This window comes from Acomys russatus, chromosome 2, assembly GCF_903995435.1.
Source record: "Acomys russatus chromosome 2, mAcoRus1.1, whole genome shotgun sequence".
Classification (NCBI taxonomy): domain Eukaryota; kingdom Metazoa; phylum Chordata; class Mammalia; order Rodentia; family Muridae; genus Acomys; species Acomys russatus.
The window spans coordinates 56491928-56516638 of NC_067138.1; the positions used below are offsets into that span (position 1 = coordinate 56491928).

Sequence of the window (24711 nt, forward strand, 5' to 3'; positions counted from 1 at the left end):
GAGGCTTCATAGTAAAATCCTGCCACAAGTATGTTCTACCACTGTTGTGAGACATGACGGTGATATTGCTCATCCAGCCCTTGGTGCTGTGTCTGTAATAAAGTGTGGATTTGGACACTTATCATCACTGTACAACTGCCTGGACTTCTAGCCTTTGCAGCACTGGGTTTTCCTTGTTCTAATACAACACCAACTTAAAAAGAAACATAGAGGAACTGGAATACATTAAGAGAATGGTTTAAAAAAAAAAAAAGAATCTCTTCAGGAAAGATGTGGAGGAATTGTATGTATTTTTTTTTTTTATCTTGAAAAACAAAAGAGAACAATAAAATTATTCCTTTTGTTACAAAGGACTCTAAACGGGGTCTGGAGAGATGGCTCAGAGGTTAAGAGCACTGACTGCTCTTCCAAAGGTAATGAGTTCAATTCCCAGCAACCACATGGTGGCTCACGACCATCTATGATGAGATCTAGTGTCCTCTTCTGGCTTGCAGGCAGGATATTGTATACATAATAAATAAAGAAATCTTTAAAAAAAAAAAAAAGGACTCTAGACTTAATGTTTTTTTTTTTCTTTCAGAAGACCAGGTGAGAGATCTAGGTTCAATGATGAGTTTAACTTGCAAAGTAGAATAGGGAGCATTACAAAGCAGGATACAGAGTCCTTAGAGAGGGCTTAGGTAGGGGAGCTCCCCACACTTAGTGAGGGGGAAAACCATGGGAGCCAGAGATGCTTAGGAAACTGGCACCAAGCTTTCAGTAACAGACAGTCTGAAGAGCAGATAGGGAGGAGGTACCCGACATAGCAACAGTATCGCAGGAAACACTGGGGAAACCCTCTCTTTTTGGTGCTGGCTGCTCAGGGTTCTGCATTTAACAGGGTCATTGTGAGGTGCCATTTTAAAAAGACTCCTTCTTGGGGCTGGAGAGATGGCTCAGCAGCTAAAAGAGCTCCATGCTCAAGCATGAGGAGCTGAGTTGGGATCCCAGCACCCACGAAATCAGCTGAAGTGGCCCCATGCATGGCTGGAACCCTGGCACCAAGGTGCAAGCCTAGGCGGAGACCTTGTCTTAAAGGAACGAGGTGGAAAATGACAAAGCTCCATGCCTACTTCTGGGCTCTGTGTATGTGCAGGCATGCACGCCTTCACACAGATGTACACACACACAGACACACACACACACACACACACACACACACACACACACGGTGGAGAATTACAATGCTCCATGCCTACTTCTGGACTCTGTGTACGTGGAGACATGCACGCCTTCACACAGATGTACACACACACAGACACACAGATACACACACAAGGTAGAGAATGACAGTGCTCCACTCCTACTTTTGGGCTCTGTGTATGTGCAGGCATGCATGATTTCACATAGATGTACACACACACACACACACACGGTGGAGAATTACAATGCTCCATGCCTACTTCTGGACTCTGTGTACGTGCAGGTGTGCATACCTTCACACAGATACACACACATACACACACACACACACACACACACACACACACACAGTGGAGAATTACAATGCTCCATGCCTACTTCTGGGCTCTGTGTACGTGCAGGCATGCATGCCTTCACACAGATGCACACACACATATACACACGCACACACACACACACACACACACACACACACACACGGGAGGGGAGCATACAGACTTGAGTAGACTTCCTGGGAAACTGAGTGCAGTGGCATTGTACCACAGCTTAGATATAGCCAGACTTTGGGGACCTGTGCTGTGTTCAGCGCTCTAGAAAGCTGCACACGGGTAGAGTGCTGTACAGGAGACCTCCACGGCAGTAAGCACTACTCTGCACACTAGGATGGATCACGCCTGGGTGGGACCAGCATTTACCACCGACTCCCCAGGGACTGCCTAGAAGTGTGCCTGGCATCTGACACTCCAGACTGGGCCTATCTCTGTCATCTCATCTGTCACAGGACCAGTGTCTGTGACTTGCCATTGCTGAGGGATGCCCAGGGGTGAGACAGGCACCTCGGAGCCAGGGAAGGAGTGCAGGGATTCCAGCCTAGATCCAGCAAGCTGGCCAGACTGCATTCATACTTCCTGTCATACCAGCTCAGTGCCCTTAACGTTTATTCCTCCTTCACTTAACAACCAATGTCTGTCGTGTTCCATGGTCCTTGATCGTCACCACTTCCTCCTCCTCCTCTCCCTCCCACCTTCCTGCCTCCCTTCTTCCGTCTTCCCTCCTTGTCCTTCTTTTCCCACTTTACTCTTTCTTCTTTTCATTTTCCAAATAGCCTAGACTGGCCTGGTTTGCGTTCTCTTCCTCTCAGCATCCTAAGAGCTGGGAGTGACTGGTCCATATTCTCTGGGTATATTTTTTGACTTTCAGTATACCTTTAGCCCAAAACTGCCTCATCTCTCATTTACCTTTTTCCTCCTTGCCATCCTCTGTTTTAGGGTTCCTTCCTCCACTCTTCTCTCTGTCGACTGAAGACTAATCGATGTTAAAGGGTTGCCTTCAATAATATTGAATTTTGAGTGGCTGGGGAGACTGCACAGTGGTTTATAGCACTTCCTACTGTTACAGAGGATATGAGTTTGATTCCCAGCATACACATGGTGGCTCACAATCACCTGTAAGTCCAGTCCCAAGGGAATCTGACACCTTCACTTGCTCTCTGTGGGCCACAGGTACACATGTGGTGCACACAGTATGGCATGTACATAGGCAAAACATCCATGCATGTAAAATGAAAATGAATACTTAAAATAATATTGAAATATTAATTATGAGTATGTGACAAAAATATCTGATTTTTACTTTTTTCCCTAAGTGTAATTAATATTTGATGTCAACCCGATGACATGTGGAACTAAGAGACCTGCCTCTAGGTGATTCCTAGAAGATTAATTGAACGGAATTAGTTGAATCTCATAGGTGGACAGCATCTTCCAGTAGCAATCCTGTTATGAGAAGGTCTAGGGAATAGCTGTGCCTGTTCTCCTCTACTCCTTGCTGATAAGTGCATCTACTCTATTGCTGCTGCTGCTGCTGCTGCTGCCGCCACCATCCATGTCTGTCATTAGACATGGATGTCTAATGCTGTCTGCCAGCTTGTGTAGCTTTCCAACATGAGTAAAGGCCAACAGCTCTCCAGGACTCCTCCAGGATTTCAGCACCAGGTTAAAACTGCCGAGACATCAGGACTCATGGAACTACAGGGATCTTACCCTCTCTGCTCTGCAGATGGCCACTGTTGGTTCCCTGTATGATATTGATCAGTTCTGTTCCCCCAGAGTACCCTGAAATCTCTGATAGTAATTACGCGGGTGCTCACTTTTTAAGTGTTTATTGCACAGTGCGTGTGCTTTACATTTGCTTTTTTTTGTAATTGCCACGTTTTATAATAAAAAAAAAAAAGATGCAATGTTATTGAATATCTCTACATTTAATGATGCCTTTTGGCCACCAAACATTAAAATATGGTCGTACTTTAGCAAAAATTATTAAAAGTTTAAAAGTACATAGTGCTTTTAAAACTGTTTCTCCATTGTTTTCTCTTACTGGTCACCTGCTGAAGAGCATGTAACTGCATTTTAACACAGCTGTGATGGTTGGGGTAATAATACATACTGTGTGCCAAGTCTGAAACTGCGAGCATCACAGAGCTGGCCCTAGTTGGCTTTCTGTTTTCTAGTTTAACTTTTGGTTTTTTTACAGAGTATCTGGATAACAGAGAGGAAGCTACATCTTCAGGGAAACAATGACAAAGGGACTGTGGAGTCAGCAAGACTGAGCCAACCACCTTCAGGCTAGTTTTCCCTAGGATACGCATAAGCCATTTCCAGTCAGAAGGGACTCAGGGCCACTTTTAAGATTCCACTTTAGAGGCTACTTACATGGGTACCATTGTAAAAAGACGGGAAAAAAGAGAACATAATTGGATTTTCTGACATGAAAATAGCATATTCTCTTTTTTCCCTTTTTGAGACAGGGTTTCTCTGTGTAGCCCTGGCTGTCCTGGAACTCTCTCTAGAGACCAAGGTGGCCTCAGACTCACAGAAATCTCACTGCTTCTGCCTCCTGAGTGCTGGGAATAAAGGCATGCACCTCTGCCACCCAGAAAAAAATAGCATAGCTCTTAAAGTTCATTTATTAGACTCTACAAAATGCAATTTGTTCACCTAGAGTCCCAATAGTATTTCCTCCCCTCTGTCCCACTTTCCTGGTAAGTGAAGACTTTTATGGGACATGCCCCTTGGGCTAGTGTGCAGATATAAGTGAGTATATATTATTTGACTCTTTCTGCTTCTGGGTTAACTCACTGAGTAGTATTCTATAGTGTAAATGTGCCACAGTTTCTTTATCCACTCTTCTACTGAGGGACACTTAGGCTGTTTCCATGTTCTGGCTATTATGAATAAGGCTGCTATGAACATGGTTGAGCAAATGTTCTTGTGTGCTGGAGCATCCTCTGGGTATATTCCAAGGAGTGGAATAGCTGGGTCTTGAGGTGAGAGAAGCATGAGAGAATGGGGAAATAGAAGGATCCAGAAGGTCCTAGAAACCTACAAGAAGAACATTATGATGGGCGAATCTGGGCCTAGGAGTTCTGCTCAAACTATGGCACCAGCCAAGGACAATACGTGCAGTAAACATCGAACCCCTACCCAGATCTAGCCAATGGACAGGACATTCTCCACAGTTGAGTGGAGAGTGGGGACTGACTTTCACACGGACTCTGGTGCCCCATATTTGACCACATCCCCTTGATGGGGAGGCCTGGTGGCACTCAGAGGAAGGATAGCAGGCTACCAAGAAGAGACTTGATATCCTATGAACATATACAGGGGGAGGAGGTCCCCCTCAGTCACAGTCTTAGGGGAGGGGAGTAAGGGGGAAATGGGAGGGAGGGAGGGAGGAATGGGAGGATACAAGGGAGGGGATAACCATTGAGATGTAATATGAATAAATTAATAAAATATATTTTTTAAAAAAGGAAAACAAAAAAACGCACTTTTTTTTTTTTTTTTTTTTTTTTTTTTTTTTTGGTTTTTGAGACAGGGTCTCTCTGTGTAGCCTTGGCCGTCCTGGACTCACTTTGTAGACCAGGCTGGCCTCGAACTCACAGCGATCCGCCTGCTTCTGCCTCCCGAGTGCTGGGATTAAAGGCGTGCGCCACCACGCCCGGCTTAAAACGCACTTTTTGTGTATGTGTGTGAGTTTCAACTGCTTTTCTCAGGGTTACGATGAACAATAAAAAAACATTAGTGTCTTCTGGTGTCTTATTAAAATCACTCTTCAGCCATCTGTGGTAGTATGTGTCTGCTCTGTACTCCAAAGGCAGAGGTAGGAAGATTGCAATTTTAGAGCCATCATTAGCTACACAGATAACCTGTCAAAAAAAAAAAAAAAAAACTTAAAAAAAATAATCTTGTGTCTTTTCTGTGATATTCCCGGTGAATTTGCATTTATAATGAGGCTTATGGTCGTCCAGACTTAGTTTCCATGAGAGTAGCGAATGTCTACGTATCTTTCCGCTGTTCATTAGGTCTAGGTGTTTAACCACTATTCACTCCTTTGTTAGGGACACTTCACTACATTCGTGTGCTCAGTTCTGGGCCCTCTTCTGTGTAATCGATCCATCTGCCTATTCTTTGCTTAATATACTATCATGGCTACTTCGAAGTACCAAAGTACATGGTACGTCTTCAAGCCAGAGATTTTAGGGGATTTATTTACTTTTTTTTGAGAACCAAGTACACAAGCACTGTACATCACTACCTCCCTACTACCTCAGGTTTTCCCCTCCCGACTCCTAGTTCATGATTTCTTCTGTATTATCATTACACACACACACACACACACACACACCAGCCCACTGAGTCCATTTAGCTTTGTTGCTAGGTTAAAGGTTGAGCAGTCCCTAACATCTATAATTTTCTTTCACAACAAGAAACTGTCAGTGAATCCTTTCTGAATTATTTATATCCAAGGCCCAGAATTTAAAATTTGCCTTAATATATTTGATAAAAATCGATGGTTTTGCGAACCAAACACTAATCTTTCTACTGCAGGTCACAGCCCAACATGTTCTTTCCTCATTTTCAACTGCAACAAATGTGAGTGTGATGTAGCTATTAATCAAGCCAGGTCCAGAAGTGTGATTCCGCTTCCTCTAAACATCACTTTCCTTTCCGAGTTTGTCTCCACTTTCCAGTTAGAAGTGGCGCTCACAGTGCCTTGGAATATGCTGTTGAGTACTGTAGTTTTCCGTGGGAATTGTTTACAGCACAGAAAAACAGAAAGAAGACAACACGCCCCAAGAATGCTTGAAAGTGCCCTACGAAATTTATGACTTTGAAAAAGACAAAAAAGAAAAGAAAAATAGAAATCTATAACTTGCATGATAATTTAAAAGGGTAGTTGAAAATTCTTACAGCCCAACAGTACAATGAACAAATGTCAGTAGCTGGTTTAGAGTATGTTTATTCAGTTTTGGAAGGCTGCCTTTTGTAGTGTCATTTCAGCTGAGGGCTTCTAATCAGTGCTCTGTTCATTTTCCTTAGCAACGTTGGAAGGTGTTTTCTTTCTTTCTGGCAGCATGAAGTCAGCTTGTCCTGGGGAGAGCTTGGGGAAGGTGTAATTGATGTACTTCTGAAACGCTGCCCTGGTCTCCTGTAACTCCTCCTCCAGAAAATCTTTCCAGTTTGTCATGATTCCCAGCTGCTTTGCCACGGACACCAGCTCCCCCTGGGTGTTCACCAGTTTATCCATCACATTCTCAAGATTGGCCTGGTGGGTTTTCTCGGCTTCTTCAAGGACTTCTTGCACTTCTTCTTGCTTCTGCCTCTGAGCCATACCATAGTAAGCATTCATCTCGTGCTCTTTTGCTTTTATCAGCTGGCCAAAGTTTGCCTTCTGGTCTCGGATAGCTGCCACACCAGTATGCACGAGCTCCTCCACCACCTTGCTACAAAAGATGACACAGGTTTACAAATTAGATCGACTAGCTGCTAGAAACACAGTGACTTTATCATTAATCACAGAAAAGTCACCCACCTGAGAAAGCTGGTACACACGAGCTTTCAGATGATATTAGCTATTACTAATCAATTAAAGATAGTTTCCCCCAGAAGCTGCCCATCAAGTTCTCTGCTGTGGGCTGGGACAAAGCCACTAGTGTGACATCTAATGTCAGCATGAGGCATTTGAGTTTACACTGCCCAGAAAAACAATGACTGCATTGTACTTTAAAAAATTCTGAGCCCTGGGCTGGAGAGACGACTCAGAGGTTAAGAGCACTGACCGCTCTTCCATAGGTCCTAAGTTCAATTCCCAGCAACCACATGGTGGCTCACAGCCATCTATAATGAAATCTGGTGCCCTCTTCTGGCATGTAGGTGTACATGCAAGTAGAATACTGTATAAATAACAAGTACATCTTTTTTAAAAAAAAAAAGAAAAATATGCTAGGCATGCTGGTACACTCCTTTAATCCCAGCACTTGGGAGGCCGAGGCAGGTGGATCACTGTGAGTTTGAGGCCAGCCTGGTCTACAAAGGGAGTCCAGGACAGCCAAGGCTACACAGAGAGACCCTGTCTCGGAAAAAAAAAATCCGAGCCCTAAACCTCCAAAGAAGGCATTTTTCCATATCAATTCAGCTCTTTTTGTTTGTTTGAGACAGGATCATTCGTGTTTGATTTTTGTTGCCTTGAGTAGATTTGAACCAAATATGTAACTCAGGCTGACCTTCAACATTTTTTTTTTTGAGATTATAATGATTACATCATTTCTCCTTCTCTTTCCTCCCTTTTGAATCCTTGCACATACCACTCCTTGCACTCTTTCAAGTTGTGTCCTTTTCATCAATTATTGTTGCATGCATATGTATGTTTATATATACACATATATATATTCCTAAATATAACCTGCTTGTATGTATGTTTCAGCTGACCACTTGGTACTGGGTAACCAATAAGTGTCCTCTTCCCCGTGGAAGAGTATCCCTCCCTCCCTCAGCTTCCTCAGTAGGAGAGTGGCTTCATGGACTTTTCCCTGTCCACTTTGGCATCGCTCTTGTTGTTGCCCTAGTTTGATTCGTGTTTAAGCAGCCATGTTGATAAGACTTTACTGGTGTAGCTTCTGACATTATTAGAGACAAAATTCTCCCAGCAAACTCCCTGATCCTAACCTACAACTCTCGATCCACCCAAGTGCTGGGTGCTCAGCTTATAGGCCAAGGCCACCAAACCCTAGCTGCTCATCTTTCTGATAGAAGGAAACAAACTTCATACGCATACATTAGCTTTAGGGTTAATTTTGCTTTAACCTGAGCTATATTTAATTATAGATTATCTCTAACTTTCTAATCACAGGACCAAAATCCTTTTATACTCAAAATTACTGAAAACCAAAAACTATAGTTTATGTGAGTTTTATCTATTGATATTAACAGAATTAGAGGCTAAGAGACAGACATTAAAAAAAAAATCTATCAACTGGTGCAAAGTAACAATAAATCAATTACACTTTAACACAAATGCTTTTAGGAAAACAATATTCTTCCAAATAAAATATAATGCTTGGTGAAAAGACTGGCATAAGTTTCTATTCATTTGTAAAATTCTTTCAGTGTGGCTTCAGGCAAAGCTGTGCTTCCTATTATTTCAGCATATTGTGACCCCTTGCATATTAACTCCTGGAAAATAGAACATTTATCAGCCTCTTGTCCGAAAATGAGTTTTGAGTCCATGGATATGCCCCTTCCGATCCGAGTCTCAAGGACCCTGAGTGATTCTGACCTCTGGTTGCAACAGTATATGTGTGTGTGTGTGTGTGTGTGTGTGTGTGTGTGTGTGTGTACATATATATGTACATATATATACATATGTATATTATATAACTGCCTCTCTCTCTATGAACATACATATTTATGTATAGTTATATATATGAAATTTAATACAATATTAACTATATTGCAAATATAGAGAGAGGGGATTTGTAGATACAGATACGTAGATAGACTATGAATGTATGAAGTTATAGTAGCCAACCCTACTGAACTCTTACTATGTTCCAAGCAGACTGACAGGCGTTTGTGTATATATTAGTCATAACTCCTGAAATTCAGCTAGGTAATTCCATTATTACGTCCAGTTTATGATGAGAACACTAGGATTTGGAACAGTTAAGTGATTTGTCGGAGTTCACTTACACTTGATAGCAAACTCATGGCAGTGCGAGCGGTGGGCAGTGTTCTGAGTCACTTTGCTACACTCTGTGGGATTCTTTAGCTAACCTAGCTTGGGTAAGATGTTTGAAGACTAAGAATAAAATATCTACAAATGTTGGGTTAAACTAGCTATGCATTTTAACAGAAATTCTCCTCATTTCCTTCCTTCCTGCTCCCAACACCAACGAAGCTTTTTCAAGGCTTCCCTCATGCCGCTGTCTAAACCCCACCCTCCAAGATTAAATTCTCTCACCTTTTCTAGTTCCTTCCGCCTGGCTTTAAACCTTAGAGACTTCCCTAATCTGAATGTAGCATGACTCACATCTAGTTCCTAGGCAATTTTCCTTCCTCTTTTTCACCCAGTGGGTTATATTCATTAACCGCAAGCATTTGTGCTTAGCACTTACCGTGTCCTAGGGACTATTCTAAGCATCTTACATGTATAGCTCAGCCCACTGAGGCTATTACTTTTTGCTTACACTGTTATTATCCCCTTGTGATAGGTAAGGGATGTGAGGCTCAGCAGGAGCTGTTAGAATTATTGTTCGGCATTCCATGCATAATTGAGCAAGTAGGAGAGTGGCTGCCCTTAGCCACTACTTGCTTCAGTCTCATAAGAAGTCGCTGTAAAATGTCTTGCCAGTAACATAAAACAATAAAACCAACATTTTAGCAGAGTACTATGGTAGCGCAGGAAAGTTAGACCCTGGTACGGTGAGTCAGAGAGACCCCCTTGTATCATACTGCACCCTCCTGGAGGGACAATGAGGGTCTATACTAGTGACAAAGGACAGAGATAGGAGACAAGACAGAAAGGAACAAACCCAGGAACCACCATAAAGCTGTAACCACCCTCACTTAGGACAGCTAAGCTATCAAGTGTCCTGCCAGAAGACTCAAACTTGGTGTCTGATTCATGCTGGAGAAAGAAAAGTGAGGGGCCACTAACAGTAGTGGAACTGTAGAGAGAATTCTCAGTTCCTAGTCATACACATCCTCAAGCGATAACTTGGTGTTTTATTAAACTAATAGGGTGTTAGTGATACTGAGACCAAAGCCTCTAGGGCCCAGGGCAGAAAAGACAAGGAAATTTTCGTGACCTCATCCAACATCCCCAAAGAAGAAGGTGTGCTTCCTGGGTGAGCCAGGGGGTCCCCAGCACTACCCTTAGGTAATATGAGCTAAGTAGGTCTATCCTGGAGGGTGGGGGTGGAGGTGGGTGCTCTACCTCCTTCCTAAATACTTTGATATCAATGCCTCCTGGCAAACATCTGGCGTTTTTTCCAAATGTGCTTTTTCAATTTCTCAAAGCCCAATTCAGAGCTTGAGTTTTTGATTCTTTGGACTTTGCTCCTTTTGGCCTCAGCTGTAGGTATCCCTACATTCTCAGTCTTTACTTGACGTTCTGGAATTAAAGCTACACATGGGTTGGGGCACAGACATGGAGGCTGTGGCCTTTTTATCTTTGGCTCTGCCCTGTATGGCATGACTGGTGTGGATACAATGGGCAGGCAATATATGTGACTGCAGACATGGATTACTCAAATGTAGTTCTCATTAATACATTTTGTTGTCCAAACAATAACAAAATTTATAACAGCTAGGTTTGTGATAAAAGCTTAAGAGAATTAATGCTTAAAAGACATTCTTAAGGTAAGCTAAATATTTGCCACAGGAAACACAGTCAATTCTTTGGTGCGTTTGAAACGTTTTTTCTGAGTGTACAGACTAGTTAATGTGCCTTTTCCTCTGTAAAAGATGAGGAGCTACTGCAGGACAGGGCAGATCGGAGCTCTTGTTCTTTCCTGCCCGTCTCCAAACTTAGTCTCGCTTCAATTTAATCTCTCCTAAGATCTCTTAATCCCAAATATTTGAGGGGTCACTGTGCACAGGAGACAGAAGCAATGGTTGGAAATAAAGGTAAGTCTCAACAGTGTCTTGGATCCACATGAGAAATAAGACAAGTGGCAGGGTTCTGCACGTTACCCAGGGGAGCCAACCAGCAATGACGCTCTGCCACCAGCTGCTGCCAAACTTGCAGCAGAGGGGATGGCAGAGTCAGCTGGTGGCCTTGCAGAGCAGGGCCTGACAAAGCACCTGCGCACTCTGTAAGTGGTGAGGCCTTCTCAATTGTCATTTAGGCTGTAGACTTGGAGGTTTGAAATCTTTGCTCCGTTTAAGCATGGCACTAGCACAAATGTCACCATTTTTAATATGGCTGCAGGCTGTGTCCACACTTAGAAGAAGTAGGCTGATGTTTTATAAAAACGGATTCAGAGAGAATGAAAAGGATATATTAAACAAAATATGCTCTGAGGCCTAATAATGCAAACGTACTTGCTATGGGGGAAAGCATGGACTATCTGTACTAGAAATCGCTGTTTTCTCCGTCTTGAGAACCCTTCTGCCTTTCTTTGGGAGACTGTTAAGATGTTGCGAGATGTATTGTTGCTCATGGGTTTATAGAGAAAGCATCAGTGTATTCTCCCCTTCTACTGAAGTGGTATTCTTCATTCTTCCCATACGGACAGCCACCGGCACAGGCCCCCGTCTATGCCCATGAATAAATATCTGAATCCTTTCCCCCATGGACAACTGCTAAATTTTGATGACATTCATCCTTCAAAATCATTTGCACACGAAGTGGACCAGTACTGAACGGAGCGAGTCATTTGCTTGCCTAGCCAATAAGAAGTTGTTGATCCACTTTTCATTTGAACCACTGAACAGCTAGCTTTTTTTTTTTTTTTTTCTTCCCCCAGCTGGTATAACCACTGCATTTAACAGGAAAATGCCGTATTTTCTGCAGATTTTCTGCCCGGGACACTGAAAACTCCCCTGACTTGGCAGGAGGAAGAGTGATTCCCCTGGAGTTGGGGTTGCAGGCATTTATATAAACAAGACTGTGGAGGAAATACCCAGAGGCCAGCCTTCTCAGCACACTTGCATCTTGGGGTCCAGTAGGACTCCTAAACCTCCCATTGGCCCTGTCTCATTGTATAAGAAACTCTCATCTTTGCTCATTCTGTTTTCATTTTTATGTCTCTCTTGAAACTCATCTCTCTCTCTCTCCTTCTAAAGCCCAACACAGACAATGTCCCCCAGACACCTACCTTACTACACAGCTAACCCCCACTTTACTTGATCTTTTTGGATGTTCAACTCTCCTAATCCCTGTGTGTTATTTGTACCAGTACTCAGACGGGAAAGTCATACTTTGGTTACTTCATTTAATACTGAGGAAGGGTCTTAATTTCTTTCCACCAGAGCTTCAAATTCAAATCCATTTGATCCAGAAGACACTTGATAAGTCAGGTGACGTGGGAAAAACCCACTGGATAACTCAAACAACTTCCTGTGGAGCAGGTTAGTACTGTGGAAAATTGCAAGCACGGTACAGGCCACAGTTTGACCCAGGCCCTACTCCTTCCTCTTCTTATGGCCCTTCCGAGGTTGCTTGGGTTCTCTCTATGACATGCTGTCGGCAGGAGTGAGTGGTATCTAGTACAGCCTCTGTGGCAGCCAGCCTGGAGTCGTCTCAAAGAGCTAGACCTAGAACTGCTCTATGATCTAACTCTATCATTCTTGGGTGTAGACTGAAGGGTTTTATTTTGCACTACATGGACACACGTGCATCGTTGCTCACTGCTTGAGAGCTGTTTACTCTCTACTGGTTGATAGGAAATGAAATCAATCTAGATGCCTACCAGCTGGTCAATAGGCAAGAAGATGTGGTGAAGTCAGTAGATATAAACAATGGGATTATGACTCAGTTGGAAAGAAGTTAGATTTGAACGGTCTCTAACCCACTTCTTGAAAAAGTTCTTGTTCTGCTCTGAAACATCATGGACTCTGTTGTCTGTTTCCGTTGTCACTATGCTCTTCTTACTGTAACTATGAAGCTGTCCACTGAGCTCTCATTACAGCATTGTTTTTCTACCCTGCATTCCAGAGTCTTCCACATCCTTACTACAAAGCACTGAACCACACGGTCAGGTTTATCTGAGCAACTGTCTCGATTCTTGGTAATGGTTTTCTGTGCTAATTTTCCTGTGGCTTGGGACTATGGGCCATCACGGAGAGAACCACATGGCAGCAGAGTCACACTGCATCTGTCGTCGGGAAGCAGCGGCTGACAAGGGCAGGTGCCTGGCTTGCTTTCTCCTTTTTATTCATTCTAGACTCTTGAGCCCACATCTGATGTGAGTCTTCCCACTTTGACTAGCCCAACCTACAAACTTCCTCACAGACATTCCCAGAGCTTTTCGTACAAGGTCCCTCTCCATGCTACAAAGTTATCAATATAAACCGCCACAGTATCCAAATAATCATTAGTAGGATTTTGATTATGTCTTCCTCCACAGAGCAGTTTCTGCAAACAGTCTAAAACAGATTGGAACTTAGCAGTGCCTAGAAATAAGATCTGGTACCCTGCAGAGTTTAGCTGATCAGAACACCTTTGTAGCATTTGTTTTTAGTGACTCACAGAGCTAGAGATGTAGCTCAGTCCTAGAGTACCTACGAAGCACACAAAAAGCTTTAGGCTCAGTCCCTAACACCCCACAAAAACAACAAGAAAAAATGAACTTGTTCCACAGAACAACTTTGTATCTGTGTTTGGCATTCTATAAGACTGAATGACTGATTAAAATTTCAGTGACGTGGGAAATAGGATGTTACAGGGCCAGAACCATATTGTCTCAGGCTATGTTTACACTGCCCCAAGTAGTCACTACTGCATACTTCTGTGTGTATCTAGTAAATTATTTTTGTAATGTGCAAAAAGACCCCTTAACTTCCACCAACCCAACCCTAAGGCCAATAATGTCATCAGGCCAAGAACAGAGACTTCCTTTCCATTACACACCTATGTACTTTAAAGCACTCTGATTTTTAACTTTGTTGTTAGGATAAAAAACAAAACAAAACAAACAAAACAAAACAAACAAAAAAACTTCCCAAGAAGTTATGGAGATGGCTCTGTTAATAAAGGGCTTGCCTTGCAAGCATGAGGACATGAGTTTGATCCCCATAGCCCATGTTTAAAAAAAAAGATATATATATCAGGCCGGGCATGGTGGCATACACCTTTAATCCCAGCACTCAGGAGGCAGAGGCAGGCGGATCATTGTGAGTTCGAGGCCAGCCTACAAAGGGAGCCCAGGACAGCCAAGACCACAGAGAAACCCTGTCTCAGAAAACAAAACAAACACAAACAAACAAACAAACAAACAAAGCTAGCATGGTGATGCATGCTTGCCAATCCCAGTGCTGGAAAGGCCAACACAGGTGGGTGGGTCCCTGAGACCCAGTAGCCAGCCAGCAAATTCTAGCCAATGAGATACCTGTCTCAAGGAGGGAAAAAGAAAAAAGAAAAAAAGAAAAGGTTGGGTATTGCCTGAGGAACAGCACCTGACTTTATCTTCTGGACTCTATATACATGCTTACAATGTCAACATACGCTCATACATGTGAACACAAACACTACGTGAACCTGTAACCATGTATTTGAGATAACCCAAATCTGCTTTCTAGGCCTTGGTAACTCAATAATTTGCTCTAAAATGAACTTTTTCCTCTTCCCTCCGAGTAAGAATGGTGTTTTTACATTAGTAAATGTCTACCATGCACCAGGCTCTCTTCTATACACTTGGAAACCATGAGTGAGCAAAACAGGCATCTTAGTTGGGTACATTTGAATAATAACAGCAGTTCTCTAATCTTAGTCAACAAAAGATGGGAATTGAAAAACCTTACACTTAAGCCTCACAGAGGAAATGGCTAAAAGAAGGAAAAAAAAAAAAAAAAAAAACGAGGAACAAGAGAGCATGCAGGAGACTGCCCATGTGTGTGAGGAGTGAACCAAAAGACTCCAAAGAAAGAGCCAGCGCTCCTGCAGATGGGGAGGTGTGGGAGGGAGCAGAGGGCCACCACCCACTCTACTCGCTCTCTAAGCAAATGTTTTCTGTTCACAAAGACTTACATGCTAGCTCAGTGGTTCTCAGCCTTCCTAAAGCTGTGACCTTTTCATACAGTTCGTCATGTTGTGGTGACCCCAACCATGAACGTATTCATGACTTTAATTTTTTTTTTTTTTTTTTTTTGAGACAGAGTTTCTCTATGTAGCCGCGGCTGTCCTGGACTTGCTTTGTAGACCAGGCTGGCCTCGAACTCACAATGATCCGCCTGCCTCTGCCTCCCTGAGTCCTGACATTAAAGGTGTGTGCCACCACACCTGGCTCATGGCTGTAATTTTGCCACTGTTACGAATATTATCAATGTGCAGCATATCTGATATGTGAGTCTCAAAAGAGTCACGACCCACGGGCTGAAAGTCACTGCTCCAGGTTGGAGAGAGACAACTTTCAGGCTCTTTTATTTCTGGCCACTAGAATGGCTAGTTTAAACTCCGGGAAAGACTTGTCTTTAAGATTTTACCTGCTGATTGTATTCAGATAGATATGTTTAAGTCAAGCAGCAAAAACCAAAACTTGGAGGCCAAACAGGAAGACTCCATCTTGGTTTTACTGCTATAGCTTGGGGGTCTTAAGCAGGTCACTCAACATCTGGAAATATGGTTTTCTCTTATATCCAATAGGCCCTGGACTCCTGACTGGGTTACCCTGCCCTTTCTCCCCTTCCATTTCCCTCCCTCCTCTCTCCCCCCCCCCCCCACCGCCATGTCTCTCTCCTCTCTCCCTTTGTCTCCCCCCCTGTCCCTCCCCCCCATCTCTTTCTCTCTCTGTCCTCTCTTTCTCTCTCTCTCTCTTTTCTCCTTCCTTCCCTCTCCCCTCACACATGCACACTTCTGCAAACTATGATCTATAAAAATGATTTGTGGATATATATACATAAATGACTGTGAATATCTCCAAGGATATGGGACAATACAAGCCTCGTTATATAAAGTGTTTGTTTTGGGGAGCCAAAGATGTAGGAAGCCGTAAACAGGGACTTGTGTGTTTTCCTCCGTACACTTCCATGAAGTCAGCTTTTTTATGTATTCACCTTTGATTTCACAAAGAAAAGATGGAGAGCTAACACACCCACAGCAGTGTGTGAACTAGGCTGGTAACCATGACTTTGAAGTGTTTAAGGAAAGGTGCTTATTGGTTCTTCTCAGCTTTTTAATACTGGAGATGCAAAATGAGAAATATAACATTGTGAGGGGTCACTATCTACTAAGAAGAAGGCTGAGATGTGACTGAGGAAAAGATACGGGACCTCCAGACGCGTTAGTAACTTTCAATCCCTTATTCTAAATGATAGATAGTCGGGCACTTACGCTACTATTTTTCTTAAAGCAACCTCTCCCCCCTCCTTTCTCTCTCTCCCCTCCCCTCCTCCTCCTCCTCCCCTCCCTTTTCCTTCCCTCCCTCCTGTTTTGTTCATATCAGTATTGGATTTATCCCACAACAAAACCAGGAAATGCTGAGCAGTATTCACACATACACCTTAACATTATTTCTTTCTCTAGGTGAATTTTTATGGAGTTGGATGCTAATTTATAGATGTGTTCTCTGGGATACCTTTTCTGGTCCTCCATAGCTTTCTTGGCAATCTCTCTTTCTTCTTCCCTGGCTTTATTCACAGCCTCTAGCTTCTCTCTGTGGCACTCCATCATTATCCTCTGGATTCTGTGGACCATGCGCTGCTCTGCAGCAGAGTGCTCTCTCTTCAGTTCAGCATCCATGCTTTGAAATATCTCCTCCTTGGTTTTGTCTTGTACAGCCTTAAGGAAAGGGAACGGAAAAATTGGATTTAGATATTACAGGTTTGATGTCTTAAAATGAACACTAAAAGCAGAGATCCATCAGAGTTTCGTTTATCTGATATAATGAACACATGACTTAAAAGTAGCTGTCAATTATATGGAATTTTTTAATTAAAATAAAATATTCAAAGTGTGCATTCTCTCTCTCTCTCTCTCTCTCTCTCTCTCTCTCTCTCTCTCTCACACACACACACACACACACACACACACACACACATATACACACAAGATAGTGTGTAGTGTACAAAAAAGAAAATAGGTGTGGGGGGTAAAGTTTTCTGGCCACTTTTAATTTTCTCTCTCTCTCTGTCTTTTTTTTTTTTTTTTTTCCCAGTGCTGGTAGCCAAACCTAGGGTCTCATGGGTCCTATAGCTCCAAGTAAATGCTTTTACTGTCATGGCATCATTGTCCATGGAAATATAGACGTAATATTGGGAAATGGCAGAAATAAACACCATGAAGGGACCCTAAGGCTCAGACAGGGAGTGCACACATCACTTCAGTCCCAGGAGCCTCCCAGGCCCCACTGCTGCTCCCCATGCCACATCCCTCGTTCATGAAGGAGACAGACGCTCCATTGTTGGGTGGAGTATTTTCAACCAAGTAGAGAAAGAGAGCGGTAGTCAAACAGTGATTTGTGGGATGTCTCACCAAAGGCCCTAAAGGACCTTGTCACTGTTTTGAAAATGCCTGCTAACTCCATGGTGCGAAAGCACCCTGCCGGGGAAAACGCTACAGGCGCCTTAGAGCCAGATTCTCAGAGGCCTCCCTGCACACTGGACGAGATCAAGGACTGCATTCGACCTCAAGATTTGATACTTGATATTCATTCCTTGTAATTGCATAACGAGTGTTGTATCAGAAATGGATGAGCAACTAATATGTCTGGAACTTTCAAACCCTTTGTTAAAAGATAAATGTGTATCTACTTCAGAGTTGTCAGAGAACGTAAAGGAATTGAGTTACTTCACACAGCTGGTTAGCGACAGGACTGGAGATGGAGATGGAGTTCGCGAGTATCAGTCTCCCCTTCACTGGCTAAGACCATGGAGTCTTTCAAGAAATCATTAATTTATTTTCTCTCTAGAGAATGTCACAATTTTATAGCCTTCTTTCCTTTCCTCTTCCTTCCCTCTTTCCTTCCTTCCTTCCTTCCTTCCTTCCTTCCTTCTTAGGGCTGCAGGGTCTCATTTTCGAGTGACATCTTACCCAGACTGTAAAGCAGTAAAAAGCACCCCAAGTTCTGCTGGCTGAATTTTGCCTAATGTCTCCCAGTGCCCTCTCTGGGAGCCCAGCGGAGCCAGCTGCTTTAATGTGTATCCAGAGAGTCTCAGCTGAAGCTACATATCAACAGGACTCTACATGTCAAGGAAAAGATGAACTGGCATTTAGCTCCTTAGAAAAACTATCTCAGTGATAACATTACTGATTAGAAGTGTATGCAAAGGTCAGTGTTAGACCACTGGCCCTAGCACAAGTAAAAGCCTGCGTCCAATCCCCAACACCGAAAAATTGTTAGAATCTAGTGTTCTCAGGGGAAGAGATTTTCTCTTTCTTTCCTTTCCTTTCTTCTCTTTTTGAGATCGGGTCCTACTAGGAATACTACAGGGAAGCTGGGATGTCTCTCTTTACGCAGGCAGCCAGTATGGCAGGATATGTGCTTGGCCCCAGCTGGACCAGGTGGGAATACATATCCTTATGAGGTTTCTTTTTTAAGCCTCTGCAAAATGGGACTTGTCACCGCTTTCTAAAATCTCAGGAACTGACCTGGTCAAAGTCCATCATCCTGGCCAGTATTTAATTAAGGCTTGCTTCAAATTTTGCTCAAACAAACGTCTGTCTTGGCTGTGCAGAAAAAGCAACTTTAGGGAAAAGTATGCAACCAAAAATCCCAGGAGAAAGAAGAGAACAGTTCACTCTATTGAGTCGTCATTTTGAGTCCCTGCTATGTCAAGGCACAGTGCTGGACACCAGGGCTAGCACAGAGACAAGGCAGCCTGTCCTAATGGAGCCTGAAGTCATGTCAGGGAGCCAGACACTAAACATCCAGTCCTATCATCAGTTATCTCGTTGCAGTGGTCATGTGCGCTGTGTCACTGCTGTGACTGAACCTTGTGTCGTGTCCATCACTGAGGTTCCCTCCCGGCCTTTATGGAACACTAACCTGGACTCGGCTAATGACAGCTCCCCCCGCCCCTTCTTCCCGAACTGGCTAACAGAAACACTTTCCTTTTCCTTAACGCACTTAACCACTACTCAAAAAGACAACGAGCAAGTCTTTATATAGAGAACCTTTAAGTCTTTTTGATGCTGTTCTTCCAGAAATCGAATTTTGAATTCGTGTCTGGCATTTGCGTCTTCAAGGGCTTGCTCCACGGCTTGTTTTTGGAGCTCATTCGCCTTTGGGGAGAAAAAAAAAAAAAAAAAAAAAGGCCCATGTGTCTATTAATAATTCAGGCTGGTCACTACTGCAGAAGCTGGTAAGTTAAGTTTTCATGCTTAATGAAAATTAACACCTACCACAGGGGGTTTTATTTGCTTGTTTCATTTACATAGGTCCCTTCTTAGATTGCCCAGGCTAGTCTTGGGTTTGCCAACCTTGTCCTGCCCCAACCTCCCCCTTGCCCCAGCCTTCCCCTTCCCCTGCTCCAGCCTCCCCCTGCTCCAGCCTCCCTCCCTTAGTCTTCCCCTCCCCCAGTTTTTCCCCTCCCCCAGTTTTCCCCTCCCCCAGTTTTCCCCTCCCCCAGTCTTCCCCTCCCCCAGCCTCCCCCTGCCCCAGCCTCTCCCTCCCCCAGCCTCCCTCTCCCCCAGCCTCCCCCTCCCCCAGCCTCTCCCTCCCCCAGCCTCCCTCTCCCCCAGCCTCCCCCTCCGCCAGTCTTCCCCTCCCCCAGCCTCCCCTCCCTCAGTCTTCCTCTCCCCCAGTCTTCCCCTCCCCCAGCCCCCTGTGTAGCTGAGACTGGAGGAATGCAACATGGTGACTTAAGTCAAGTTAAGGCATTGGGGGAAATGGACATTTAGTTCAGAAATATTTGTTTCGTACTGCACATGTTGATAGTCCATAATGAATATAAAACCATAATAAACAATGAAGAGCCCCCCCCCCTTTAAGCTTCAACTGAGAATAAAGTGGCCAGAGTCATCCACACAGAGGGCAACTTAGACAGAAGGAAGTTCTTGGTGGGACCTGCTTCTGACCAAGCATGGCCTCATTCCTTCATTGCATCCCTTCATTGAACCCTCTCAGCAGTCCTTTGAGATGGCAGTTGCTACTGTCCCTCCTTACAGACAAAGAAGCCAAGGATGCGGAAGGCAAAGACCATGCCCAAGAATCCAGAGTCATCAGGACTCTGTGGTCTATCCCTTGCCTGCTACACTGGATTTACCATTTTAGACAAATGCAGAGTGAGGCACTGTAGAGATGTGGCTCGGGTTCGCCTCCGGGCCCCTTTACCTGTGACCACACTTTAGCTTCTGCTTTTGCAATGCATTCCCTGAGCGCAGACTCTTGAAACTGCTCTTCGTGGTTCAGAATGCTTGCTCCAATTTCTGCATGTTTGGAGAAAAATGATTACATGTGCACGTCATCTACCCCTGTCTGTCCTTTCTGTCGCTGGCTAATTGTCTATGCAAGCCATGTAGGAGACGCGTCTCCTTAGGTGATGTCAATCATTTAAATTATTTTTGGCATGAAGAATTGAAGCCATCACGCTAAGCATGTAGCCTTCCACTCAGCTGTACCCCAAGCCTGCGCTCTCTTCTTCAAAAATATCTGTCGGAGGGGTACGTTTTCCACAAACTGATTAAGAGGGAGTGCATCACTCAGGCCTGAAGAGATCCAGTTGTTTTTTTATACACCCAGTCCAAACAGTAGGCAATGAAAAGTAAATGCTCCATGAAAGTCTTCACTTACCAGGAAAGTGGGACAAAGGGGAAGACTTCCTACTGGGACTCTAGGTGAGAGAAGCAAGGAGAATGGGGAAATAGAAGGATCCAGAGGGTCCTAGAAACCTACAAGTAGAACATTATGATGGGCAGATCTGGGCCCAGGGGTCCTGCTCAAACTATGGCACCAGCCAAAGACAATACATGCAGTAAACATCGAACCCCTACTCAGATCTAGCCAATGGACAGGACATTCTCCACAGTTGAGTGGAGAGTGGGGTCTGACTTTCACACGAACTCTGGTGCCCCATATATGACCATGTCCCCTGGATAGGGAGGCCTGGCGGCACTCAGAGGAAGGATAGCAGGCTACCAGGAAGAGACTTGATACTCTGTGAACATGTACAGGGGAGGAGGTCCCCCTCTTACACAGTCATAGGGGAAGGGAGTAAGGGGAAAATGGGAGGGAGGGAGGAATGGGAGGATACAAGGGATGGGAAAACCATTGAGATGTGATATGAATAAATCAATAAAATACATTTTTAAAAATGAAAAAAGAAAAAAAAGTAAATGCCATGCACATTGTGGCATACTCAAAGCAGACTGAGAATTCGCGAGGCGTTAGCGCATTGTTCACCTCCTCTCTCCTGCCTGTCAGGGGTTTTCTTTAATACACCATGCAAATGTCTTTCTTTGGTGTGTTGGCCTCTTTAACTCTGCCAGCTGTGGAGTGAGCTAAGTTCCTAGTTTATCATTGCTCTGTCAGGGATCTAATTTGACTTCCACATAATAGCATCCAATAATGAGAAGGTAGCAAGCCACATAAAATCAGACAGTAGGGACAATGCCGGACCTGGGGCCACATCATAAAATCAGACAGCTAGGGACAGTTCTAGACCTGGGGCCACATCATAAAATCAGACAGCTAGGGACAGTTCTGGACCTGGGGCCACATCATAAAATCAGACAGCTAGGGACAGTTCTGGACCTGAGGCCACATCATAAAATCAGACAGCTAGGGACAGTTCTGGACCTGAGGCCACATCATAAAATCAGACAGGTAGGGACAGTTCTGGACCTGGGGCCACATCATAAAATCAGACAGCTAGGGACAGTTCTGGACCTGGGGCCACATCATAAAATCAGACAGCTAAGGACAATTGTGGACCTGGAATGAAGAACTGAGCCCTTTGTCTGGTCGCAGGGTGTACACTCTTCTCACCTGAAACGACTTTTACCCTGTTGTAGTGCCTAGCTTGAAGATCCTTCAGCAAGATGCTATGGGTATGTGCATTTGATCACCGTATCCTGCTGGGGTAGCAGGCCCTGCTTCTCTCAACAACTCCCTCTCCTGAGTGGTGTGGTAAGATTGCCAATAGCATCATCCATATTGCTTGGCCTGTCTTTCTTACAGAAGCTAGTCTGGATGGAATCGGGCGCATAGTCAGCCCGACCAGCCTCACTCTTTAAGTTTTTTACATAAAAGACATAAATAGAAAAGAGTTTCTTTTCCTCTGGGATTTCTAAGCCAAGGTTGATACATGTTGGTACCATTTGTATCCACATTGTTTTCTGGTGCTGGTGTAGGGCTGATGGCAGCACTCAGCCAGCTCACTGAGAGTGAGCATGGTGGGCCAAAATCTTTTTTTGTTTTGTTTTGTTTTTTTGTTTTATGTGCATTAGTCTTTTGACTGAATGTATGTCTGTGTGAGGGTGTCAGATCCCCTGAAACTGGAGTTATAGACATTTGTGAGCTGCCATGTGGGTGCTGGGAATTGAACCCAGGTCTTTTAGAGGAATGCTCTTGACCCTTGAGCCATCTCTCCAGCTCCCGGTAGACTAAACCCTTGATGGCAGATTCCACCCTGCGTGTTTGTTAAAAGGGTCAAGAAATCTCATCGCAAACTCCTACTTCATGTACTCTGTTCTAAGTTGTTTCCATCACCTACAGCTGAATGGCATGTTTTGTGGGATTAAACGTTACCTTGAGATCATTAATGTGTCTCTTACGTTTTATTATTTTTCTTTTTTTTTAATATATTTTATTGATTTATTCATATTACATCTCAATTGTTAGCCCATCCCTTGTATCCTCCCATTCCTCCCTCCCTCCCACTTTCCCCTTACTCCCCTCCCCTATGACTGTGCCTGAGGGGGACCTCCTCCCCCTCTGTATGCTCATAGGGTATCAAGTCTCTTCTTGGTAGCCTGCTATCCTTCCAATTTTATTATTTTTAAAAAGATTAATTTTTATTCATTTAAATTGTGTGTAGATGTGTGTATCTGTGCGTGAATGTGTCCAGGTCTCCTCAGGGACCAGCGACACTGAACTCCCTAGAATAGGTTCTTCTGGAAGAGCAGCAAATTCTCTTAACTGCTGAGCCATCTCTCCAGGGCCCCCTCCCACACATTTTCAAGTCTTAAAACATAAAGCAGTAAATACTGTGGTACAGATGGATGTATATTGTATTATGAAGTTTCAACACTGTGTCCATACATTACATTCATAAAAATGTAACACAAATGTACGGTGCTGTTTTCTTCCTTATTATCTAAATATCATTACATTCGTTGTTCTCAAGTTTAACTGCAGAGGACAGCTACAGAACTTTAAAAAAAAACATACATACTGAGAAAGGAGATGCTATTAATAAAAAAAAACAAACAAACAACTTCGATGAGTCTAAAATGATTTGTAAGGTCTGTGCCCGACTTAAGCACGTCGTCTTTATTGTGCTAACTTCCCAGTTTTGACAACGTACCAAGATTACATAAGAAATTGGGGTTCATGAAAAGGTTTTAACCACTTTTTGAAACCTATGAACCAAACTATTCCAAAACAGTGTTTTAAACATGTAAGACAAAAGGTACATGGGGGCTGGAGAGATGGCTCAGTGGTTAAGAGCACTGGCTGTTCTTCCAGAGGTTCTGAGTTCAATTCCCAGCACCCACATGGTTGCACATATTTACTACGATGTTTCAGATGTTAAATAGATACATTTCATTAAAGCTTTAAAATAATTTAAAAGATACGTAGAATTGCTCTTATTCACAAGAAACCTACTGCGAGGCTGAAAACTCCGCCCCATACACAAAACTGTTAACTAGAGCCCCTGCATTCCCACACATTACCATGTCGTGATAGAATTCTTACAGAGACAAGCAAACACAAATAACAAAGGAAAAATAAAATAAAATCACTGCTGGGCATGGTGGCGCATGCCTGTAATCCCAGCACTCCAGAGGCAGAGGCAGAGGCAGGCGGCTCACTGTCAGTTCCAGGCTAACCTGGTCTATAGAGTGTGTTCCAGGACAGCGAGGGCTACACAGAGAAACCCTGTCTCAAAAGATTCCCACTCCCCAAAAAAGAGTAAAATCACTTACCCAGTATATCTTTGTGAGTGTAAAAGCGTGTCTTAAATGGCTTGTATTCATGGATCCGTTTGAAGGTGTCCCCGAAAGGGGCTGGTGGGATTATTTTATTGCAAACAGCACAGCAAACAAAATTAGTATAATCTGGATTTCTGATCATAGTTAAATTTCCGAAAACATATACTACCTGCAGTTGATATCAGGATCAGGAAAAAAAAAAAAAAAAAAAAAAAAAAGGCAGTTTCAAGAGAAGCGCGAAGTCTAAGCAAGCTGGAAGAGAGTCGGGGTTTCGCGGTCCTACTAGAGGCTGGCAAAGACTAAACAATCCATTTTGATTGGGCAGTGGCCGTATGCCTAGAGAGTGTTACTGCCAGCTTCTGCCAACAAGGTGTGGGCACTGGATTTGGGAAGAGATGAGTAGTTGCTCCCTCCCTGTGCTAGCATGAAGCTGTC

General features: G+C 43.7%; 1 protein-coding gene across 1 annotated transcript; it reads right to left on the reverse strand.

Annotated features, from left to right (window-relative positions):
- Positions 1-6403: 6403 nt before the first annotated feature.
- C2H6orf163 (chromosome 2 C6orf163 homolog) lies at positions 6404-24481 on the reverse strand. Its single transcript, XM_051161518.1, has 5 exons — positions 24271-24481; positions 20456-20550; positions 19297-19404; positions 16760-16962; positions 6404-6967 (listed from the first exon to the last, which is right to left on the reverse strand). The coding sequence occupies exons 1-5, from the start codon at positions 24416-24418 to the stop codon at positions 6535-6537; spliced, it is 987 nt and encodes a 328-aa protein (XP_051017475.1). The 5' UTR covers positions 24419-24481; the 3' UTR covers positions 6404-6534.
- Between the last annotated feature and the right edge of the window lie 230 nt (positions 24482-24711).